This window comes from Castanea sativa, chromosome 1, assembly GCF_040712315.1.
Source record: "Castanea sativa cultivar Marrone di Chiusa Pesio chromosome 1, ASM4071231v1".
In the NCBI taxonomy this organism is placed as follows: domain Eukaryota; kingdom Viridiplantae; phylum Streptophyta; class Magnoliopsida; order Fagales; family Fagaceae; genus Castanea; species Castanea sativa.
Window position 1 is genome coordinate 87982777 of NC_134013.1, and position 10318 is coordinate 87993094.

Consider the following 10318-nt stretch of genomic DNA (forward strand, 5'->3'; position numbering starts at 1 on the left):
AATAATATTTAAATAAAATGGAGAAAATGATAGAAAATCTGTTGGAAAGTATATTTGAAAAAATAGATAGATAAATGCTAAATATTACTGTTCACAGTTCAAACAGTACAAAAATTTAGATATGCTACTAGAGATGCTCTAAACCCAAAAATCTCAAGTTTCATTCACCATACTATCGGTCCATGAGGTTTTTGAGATATCTTATGGGTAAGAAGTGGAATAATCAAGTTAAAAACTAAGACACCACTTCCTTATATTAAATTAAAAAAAAAAAGTGACAATAAAACGTTGAACATAATTATTTATTTATTTTTGTCAAAATACACCAAAAAAAATACATGAAAGGAATAAAAAAGGAAAGCAAAACACTAGTCACAATATTTACATTAGTAGCAAGCCTTGATTTTTCAGCCAAAACTGCTTGTGTGCCCTGAACAAAAGCGAGGAACATGGAGAGAAGGGAAAGTACAGTTAACATGAATACACACATAATGGGGTATGCAATACTGGTAAATTTTGTAAAAAATGCAGCCAAGAAGTGGATAAACATTGAGAGGACTGAGAAACCAAAAGCCATCGAATCATATATCATAAAGGTTCTGAAATCTTCTTTTTTGCTTAAAATTGCCACTCCCTCTGAGTCATATCCACCAGGCACTTGGATGGCTGCTGAGAAGGTCACGGTTGCGATGATTGTGGCTACCAGTAAGTTGATGTTGGCAATATTCTGAACATCTAGGTGTGAGTACACAGCTTCTTCTGCTGTTTGTTTCACTTTTGTTCTATCAAGTTCAAGGCCTGCATTTCTCAAGACCTCTGCAGGTTCTGATGAAGTTGTCTGTTTATCAACCATTTGTTCCAAACTCAGAAGAAAGTCGTCCTTATTCAACTTTGATATGATTATATCCTACAAGAATTTAGAGGAAACTGTCACCTTTGCCATACTAAGACATCATGCATTATTTACACGAAAGAAGATCTGAAATTGAAGATTTTAATCTATATTTAGATACCTAAGTCAATGACTTCATTCATAAAATGAAATATGAATGCATGTATTATTTTTTTAAATTGTTTTATATATCTTTATCTTGCAAGTATTCAACAAATTAGTTTCTCTTCTCTGATCTTCACTGCAATTCAAACTATGGACCAAAGGGATAGTCATCACTAATTTATTAACTTTTTATGGAACATACTAACTAATGTTCTGTATATTAGTTACTTTGTTAAATTGCGTTCTTCTTTAAAACTCCATTTTTAAATTCATAATGATCTTGGAAAAAATACTAAAATGTCAACAAAAGTTATTACTACACTTACCTGTTTATTCACTGAAAGGTATCAGGGAATGCAGCCATTACTGTACTCTTCATATCAAAATCAAGAGGCTTACCTTTTCATATGACATAAGTCGTTTATCTGATTGAACAATGTCAATGGTAGTCATCCCTGCTGTGTTTATAGCCATCCGGTCGACTCTCCTGTCATCTGCCAGCATCATCAATAGTGCATAATGCCCTTTGATGGCAGCTAAATGAAAAGCAGTGTTTCCTTCGCTATCATGCTCATTTATGAGATCCCGGAAAGCCAATTCCTGTAGGAAAAGCTTTACCACATTTCTCCTTCCACTTTCCACTGCAAGATGAAGAGCAGTCCTATCTCTGTTGTCTAACAATTCACAAGTATCTGGACGTTTTAAAATGATCACTCTCACTACATCAATATGCCCTTCTTTTGCTGCAATATGAATAGCACACATTCCTTCTCTGTCCTTCACATAGGCAGTGTAGTTGTGGTCTTCCAAAAATAATTCGACAACTTGTACATTGCCCATGTATGCAGCATAGTGAAGAGGAATCCATCCAAAGTCATCTGCTTCCAGAATTGCAGATGGACAAATTTTTGTTTCTAACAACTCACCCACAAACACTACAAAAACAGAGAGAATTGTGTTGTTAATACTTAGCTAGGTTCAGCATCTATATTGTAGGATATCACTTGAAAATAGAGCCTTATATTGAGAAAAAAGTATAAAAATAAAGAACTTAATAAGGGTTTCAAGAAATGACACCCCAAAATAGGCTCTACTCCTTTATAAAAAAGGTCATCTCCAGTTTAAATAAATTCAATTTCACGGTTCAAATTAAATTTTATAATTTTACTCCATCAAAATTTTAAAAATTCCACAGTTCGATCTAAATTCTTATTCTTCTTAATATGTACACTACTATTCGGTTCATTAACTCATATGTAATTTATAATTTAAAAATACTAAAAATTTTAAATTTAAACAAGTTATTGGTGAAATAGTTATTGATCTCTAGTCATCTTGAAATTTTGCAAGCATAAATGGTATAAGAAAAAAATATAATTTAATGGTGAATTTTTCAAAATAAGTACACTCTTGATAAAAAAAAAAAAAAATATATATATATATATATATATATATATTGACTGACATAATTAAAGTAAAATTTGTATGCAGTTAGAGAATTAATTAAAGTAAAATTTTATTATGTTTCCATGTACTAGTGTTAGTTGCAATGTAGAGTTTTTGGAGTATTTGAGGTTTGGGTTTCTTGAGAGTTTTTGTGCCACTGTTACAATAATTTTATTTTCCTAGTAAAAATTTCTTATCACTGGCGGCATCCAGTATGTAGGGAAATTGTCTAATCACGTAAATTATTGTATTTTTTGTGTGAAAACTTATTGATTTATTTTTATTTATTGTAATTTGTTTTAATCCTGTAGGAACTATTGCACAACAAGTGGAAACTAAGAAAAATTGTCTGCGAACTGCGAAGGGAGATGCATGTATTTACCTACTCCTGTCATCCGTTCATATTCTGGGTGAGGAAGCTTGAAAGCAGCACGAAGGAAGTTATTAATGTAGAAGAGGGTATAATTGCGCTGTACAGCCTTTTCCTTAATGGATATATACTGTTTGCCTGCAAGGGATAAATAAGCAGCAACAAAAGTTGGTGAAAATGATATAAATAATCAAGAATATTGTAAGATCTAAATTTTGAACTTATAGCTTAATTAAGAATCGTATAACTAAAGAATGAATTTCATGATAACTAAATCTTTATTATCAAAAAAGTCAAGAGATTAATTGATTTTTTGTGTAGCCAGAGATTGAACCTCAAATATCATATTTGATGAGAATAGATTTTACCACTTAAGTTAACTAGAACCCACATTTCAATGATATAATTAAATTAAATTATACAATAGGTAGTGCAAATAAAGTAATTAAGAAAAATTTAAGTTCCATGACAAATGAATTTCTTGTAAGGCCATATTCATATCAAAACCCAAAGATTATAATAGATTATAAAGTAATTTAAAATATTTATTGAAACTATTTTCAAAATTTTTTTTTTTTTTGTGAAACTTTTGATAATTTTTTAAACTTTTTTGTACTAGGCTTTCACTTAATGTGAACTGTGGGGTCTTGGGCTTCAGCCGAGAGCGTGGGACTTTGGCTAAGATCGTGAGTAGTCCAAGTCCAAGGAGGAATATCTCCTCGGATAAGCTAAAAGTAGATCGGGTATAGATCCTAATGATCAAAGTGACCTTCTAGAAAGTTCTAATGACAAGAGCGAGCATCATGAACGTACAATAGGGATAATGACTCAAAAATATTTAAGGGAAAGCTGCTACACCGCATTGAATGCCCTGCAGCTAACTTTCTGACCGCATTTATGTGAAAAAGACCCCTGAACAGTGTTACCTCGTCAACCACAACTCACAGAAGGGCAAAAAGGATGTCTGATGGGATAAACACTCAAGTGGTGGCTCAAAAGATCTACAAGTGTAGGATTAAGATCATACAAAAGGAACTATATAATGGAAGAGACCCTTCATGAAAAGGGAATGAAAAAAGGAGAAAAGAAAGCACTATAGCAATCTCAACAACTCTTGTAACCATTTTCATCCAATATATACTAGAACAGAGCTCCTCGGACTGTGCTGAGAACAAACTTTCTCGCACAAACCGAGTTCAATTCTTGTTGGCTCATCATCCAAAACTATATTAACTGTTATCCATGCACTAAAGCCTAGCTCTTTGACCCACTCTACAAATTGATTGTACTGGGTTCACTGGCCAAGATCCCTTACATTTTGGGCTTGGTTTAAAAATCGTGTCCCTACAATTGGCGTCATCTGTGTGAAAAGCTTGTGTGATAGTGAGTGCAACGGGTAAATATGGTAGGATCAGGGCCCCATTAGTAAGATTCCCTAGGGAAAGCCATTATGGTGGCCAGTTTACTATGTGAGCAAATCACTTCATAAGGCACACACATTAGTTGTCCTAACTTAGCTTCCGCTCAGGTCTATACTACGAAGTGCGGATTATACGGGGAGGATTGCTAAATGGGGCACAGTTCTAGGGGCTTCTAACATCAAGTACATGCCTCGTACCTCTGTAAAGGGCCAGGTCCTCGCAAATCTGGTGGTCGAGTTCGCTGAACCTCCATTAAAGGAAGTGGCAGCAACACATGAGCAATTCAAAGGGGCTTTGCGGCGGGGCTAGTTTTGGAAGGTATATATTGATATCTTCTAATCTTTAAAAGTGGTTAAACAGAACCTTAGCTATGCCGGGTCCTCGAACCTCCTGCTTTGGGGAAATTAACACACATTGGCATCTTTAGAAGTGGTTAAACAGAACCTTAGCTATGCCGGGTCCTCGGACCTCCTGCTTTGGGGAAATTAACACACACTAGCAACTTTCAAAGTGTTTAAACTATAACTCAATCATGTCTCGGTCCTCAGACCAGATGATGTGGGAAAGTTAACACTCCATGACATCTCTCTTCAAGTGTTTAAACTATAACTCAATCATACCTCGGTCCTCGGACCAGATGATGTGGGAAAGATAACACTCCATGACATCTCTCTTCAAGTGTTTAAACTATAACTCAATCATGCCTCGGTCTTCAGACCAGATGATGTGGGAAAGTTAACACTCCAAGACATCTCTCTTCAAAGTGTTTAAACTATAACTCGATCATGTCTCGGTCCTCGAACCAGATGATGTGGGAAAATTAACATTCCATGACATCTCTCTTCAAAGTGTTTAAACTATAACTCGATCATGCCTCTGTCCTCGGACCAGATGATGTGGGAAAGTTAACACTCCATGACATCTCTCTTCAAGTGTTTAAACTATAACTCAATCTTACATCAGTCCTCAGACCAGATAATGTGGGAAAGTTAACACTCCATGACATCTCTCTTCAAAGTGTTTAAACTATAACTCGATCATGCCTCGGTCCTTGGACCAAATGATGTAGGAAAGTTAACACTCCATAATATCTCTCTTCAAAGTGTTTAAAGACCAGATAATGTGGGAAAGTTAACACTCCATGACATCTCTCTTCAAAGTGTTTAAACTATAACTCGATCATGCCTCGATCCTCGGACCAAATGATGTGGGAAAGTTAACACTCCATGACATCTCTCTTCAAAGTGTTTAAACTATAACTCGATCATGCCTCGGTTCTCGAACCAGATAATGTGGGAAAGTTAACACTCCATGACAACTTTCAAAATGTTCAAACGGAACCTTAGTTATGCATGGCTCATCGGGCCACATACTTTTGGGAATTAACATTCCATGATATCTATTTGTTTCTCACTAAGTGTCAAGATAAGCCTAAGTTTATAAACAAATCCTCAGATTGGTAGCTCTGAAAGGAGCAATTTACAGTACAAATATGGGGCGCGTGAAACGGCACTCCCTCAGGTGTAAATCAAAAGATCAAAGCAGAATTAACTCTTAAGAATCCAAAACCCAACTTTTTTCCTCGGATGAGAGGAAAAAACCAGAGTTTTGAGGGGCTAATGTGGGGTCTTGGGCTTCGGCCGAAAGCGTGGGGCTTTGGCCGAGATCGTGAGTAGTCCGAGTTCAAGGATGAATATCTCCTTAGATAAGCTAAAAGTAGATCGGGTATAGATCCTAATGATCAAAGTGACCTTCTAGGAAGTTCTAATGACAAGAACGAGCAACATGAATGTACAATAGGGATAAGGACTCAAAAATATTTAAGGGAAAGATGCTACACCGCATTAAATGCCTTGCAGCTAACTTTCTGACTGCATTTATGTGGAAAAGATCCCTGAATAGTGCTACCTTAGCAACCACAACTTACAAAATGCCAGAAAGAGTGTCTGATGGGATAAGCACTCAAGTGGTGGCTCAAAAGATCTACAAGTGTAGGATTAAGATCATCCAAAAGGAACTATATAATAGAAGAGGTCTTTCATAAAAAGGGGATGAAAAAAGGAGAAGAGAAAGTACTGTAGTAATATCAACAACTCGTATAATCATTGTCATCCAATATATACTAGAACAGAGCCTCTCGAACTGTGCCGAGGACAAACTTTCTCGCATAAACCGGGTTCAATTCTTGTTGGCTCATCATCCAAAACCATATTAACTATTATCCATGCATTAAAACCTAGCTCTTTGACCCACTCTCTACAAATTGATTGTACTGGGTTCACTAGGCCAAGATCCTTTACATTTTGGGCTTGGTCTGAAAATCGTGTCCCTACATGAACTATGTTGTTGATTGTTTTAACTTGAACTATGTTAATGATTTAATTTATTGTAAGTATAATAAATCATTTGACGAAATTATAATGTCGTATAACTTGTAATAATTTCATTGAGCTATATAGAGCAAGCATGAGATGCAAGGCACAACTTTAATGATTAAAAACAAAAATAGTAAATTATTAAATAAGATTAAACTAATTAGAATACACTAATTTGTAAAAAATCTTGGTTGTATAATTTCAATTGGACTAATATTTCTTAAACTCTTTGAAACATTGGCAATAGAGTTAAATTTAATGTAATTGTATTATACTAATTTTAATGTATTTATAGTGTGCCACACTATATAATGAGAGAACATCCACTTGGTGAAATCAAACCACTTAGGACAATCTTTATTATATTGAAAGCCTCACTGGATATCTTTTTAATAGATTTAAATTTTGACAAATTTACCATTAGATTACATTTGCTTATTATATCCTACATTCTTGCAAAATTTTCAGATGATCAAAGATCAATAGATATGTCACCAATTATTTGTTTAAATTGTAAGTTTTTATAGTATAAAATTATGCATAAAATATAGATTATTGATCATATAGTAAATAACATCTGAATGACACAAAATTTGACATGTGTATTAAGAGGGTAAAGATCAAGCAATCCGACGATTAGATTTTCAAAATATATAGCAGTTAATTTTTTTAAAAGAATTTGCAACCTTGGCTATATGATATATATATATATATATATATATATATATATATATATATATTTATATATATATATAAATTATTTTAAAATAAAACTATAAAGAATTAAGAAATAAGAATTTGTTAAGAATAAACATAATTAAGAATTAAGAATATAAGAGCATTCCATTGATACCTGTTGACAAAACCTCATGTTACAATTAGAGTTTCTGCCTTTACATATGAATTCTTTGACTTTACTTTTGATTGGCTGGTAGTTGAAATAGTACATCTCTGGTTCTTAAAACTGTACGTGATGTCCAAAACATGGAAGTTGAAAATTACAAATGATACAAAATATATATATATATATATATATATCGTGAGAGTTAGGATTTGACGATCAATACAAGATGCTACACTTGGAAAAGCTCTTGAATAATTCCCATTTTTCTAGTGATCAATGGAAGATTTCATGCTTTGCAAATTTACTCTGATATCATGGTAAATTGCCGATTATGATTTTGACACCCAAAATTTAATCATTGTGCTAGTAGTCTAACAACTATTTCTGCTTCTATATAGAGTTGAAGATACTTACTACTTTGTGCGCGAATAACTGCGGCATGCAAGGCATTCATGTTGTTCCTTCCTCCATAGGAGCAATCTGGAACAGCTTTTAGTATACAACGAGCTATGTTGTAAAATCCTCGATCCACAGCCAGGAATAGAGGGGATTCCCCAGCATTATTTGTAAACAAAGTCAACCCTGGATCTTCCCTAATTAGCAACTCCACAATCTCACAATGATCATTTCTTATAGCCTCCTGTAGTGCTGTATTCCTCTCATGATTTTCCATCCTCAGTAGCTCCATGTTCACTTCAACATCTTGATGTTTTGCACGAGCTACTAGAAACTGGGTCATTTCAGTATGACCTAAGCTTGCTGCAATATGTAATGCAGTGTTGCCTTTCCGATTTGTCATATACAAGAGTGATGGTTTTGAATCCAAGACTTTTTCCATGATGTGCAAGTCCACCTTTCCAGATTTTGCTGCCACATGAAGAATAGAGCCCCCCCTCGCTGTCAACTGCCCGAGAATATTCGAATCCATACTCCCAATGCCACTTCCAGAAATTGCAGCATTGAACAGTTTAGTATCCATTGCTATGCTTTTCTTTCTTCTTGAATCTGATCAAACAGTTTCCAAAAGACAATTAAGCATTATAAATTTCACACAGAGGAAAAATAATAACTATAACAATATGGCAAAGTATATATATTATATAATGATTTATTTATAGACAAAAATATTGCTTTATGTAGGAAGTGCAAGAAGAGACTCACAAGCTTTAATTGAAGGAAAATTAGGAGCTTGAAGAAAGCTTTAGATCTTGAAACTTGGACACAGTATCATATTGCACTTTTGTCTTCCTTTATAAATAACTTGTTGATATTTCCATGAAATTACGAGTTGAGTTCCAAGGGGCTGGCATCACCGCGTCCCCCGAAACTTCTATGAGCTTGCTTACAAGTTGCATCTACTCAAGCTAATTTACTTTGGTCAATTTTATTTTTCCTTTTTTTTCTTTTAAAAGGACCATTTAAGCACTATGAGCAATGCTAATTGTTAGATGATAAATTGCGATTTTTTTATTAGATATGATAAAACTTTAATTTATGACATCTACACTATGATAATTGTTCTTTGTGATGCAGCTAAGACAGAAATTCAAGATTTGAACTCTAAATCTATTATTTGACGATGAAATATTTTACTAATTGAGTTAATTAGAACCTATTGATAAGTTGTAATTAATCCTCTTTTACAATACTCCAATCCCAGCTATAGGCATTATTTTTCTTAAAAGTGCTACGTTCGCCCACAACATTTTTACAACACGTTTATCACAATATCATAAGTGTCAAGTTTTTATTAGTTTTAGTTTAAATCTACAATTTAAATTGCTTTGTTAACCATTAATAACAACCTGACACTTATAATTTATTGTGAGAATGTTGTGAAAATATTACGAACATAACATTTCTATTCATTTTCTCTCTCTCTCTTAATTAAAATGTTATGAAAATTGGATTTCTCATACATTAAAATACACATTGCTATAATATAGACAAGATAGAAATATACATCTTGCGTAAAGAGATACGGCTGACGGCTCCGTTTTTTGTTTTTTTTGTTTGACTTTTCTTTTGAAGAAACCAAAAAAGTCAAACAAAAAACAAGGGAAATGGAATAATTGGATAGGAACAGGCCAGTTGGCAATTGACGTACCCTGCAATCGCGGCGAACACAAAGAAATTTGTATTTTTCTCAAGATTCCGTCTCATACTATAAAGTCAATTCTAATATATTTCTCAACTTTTACTATTTTATTCTTTTTATTCCGATAGTATAATATAATGGGTTGGAATGATTCAAACCTAGTTCTACTATATTTTTCTTCCTCCAAAACAAAATGTATATATATATATATATATATATATATATATATATATATATATATATATATATATATATATATCTCCTATATTTCTCTTTCTAAAAAAAAAATAGTTCTCCCATATCCGATTGGCTAAGATTAAAACTTTACTCAATATATTTTTATTGGCAATAAATTTTAACAAATTCACCATTAGATTACATTTTTTTTTCTTGTAAACTACATTCTTGCAAAATTTCTAAAAAAATTAAAGATCAATAGTTATGTCATTAATAAATTATTTAAATTACAAGTTTTTGTAATTTAAACTGATTGGTTAAGATTACAACCTTACTCAATATCTTTTTATTAGTAGTGAATTTTGACAAATCTACCATTGAATTACATTTTTTCTTATATACTACATTCTTGCAAAATTTCTAGAAAATTAAAGATCAATAACTATTGTTAGGACATATGTTATATAAATTGGCTAATCATTTGACAAAACATACTTACTTGTAATTAGATAGATTTAGGATGGGTTTAGTACTTCAAAAAACAAGAGTTCAAGTTTAGTATTGAAGTCATGCAAGTCTGTCTAAGAAAT

General features: G+C 33.1%; 1 protein-coding gene across 1 annotated transcript; it reads right to left on the bottom strand.

Annotated features, from left to right (window-relative positions):
• Positions 1–282: 282 nt before the first annotated feature.
• LOC142618447 (protein ACCELERATED CELL DEATH 6-like) lies at positions 283–8740 on the bottom strand. The gene is made up of 5 exons (XM_075791389.1): positions 8615–8740; positions 7868–8458; positions 2826–2951; positions 1397–1932; positions 283–907 (listed from the first exon to the last, which is right to left on the bottom strand). The coding sequence occupies exons 2-5, from the start codon at positions 8430–8432 to the stop codon at positions 299–301; spliced, it is 1836 nt and encodes a 611-aa protein (XP_075647504.1). The 5' UTR covers positions 8433–8458; positions 8615–8740; the 3' UTR covers positions 283–298.
• Between the last annotated feature and the right edge of the window lie 1578 nt (positions 8741–10318).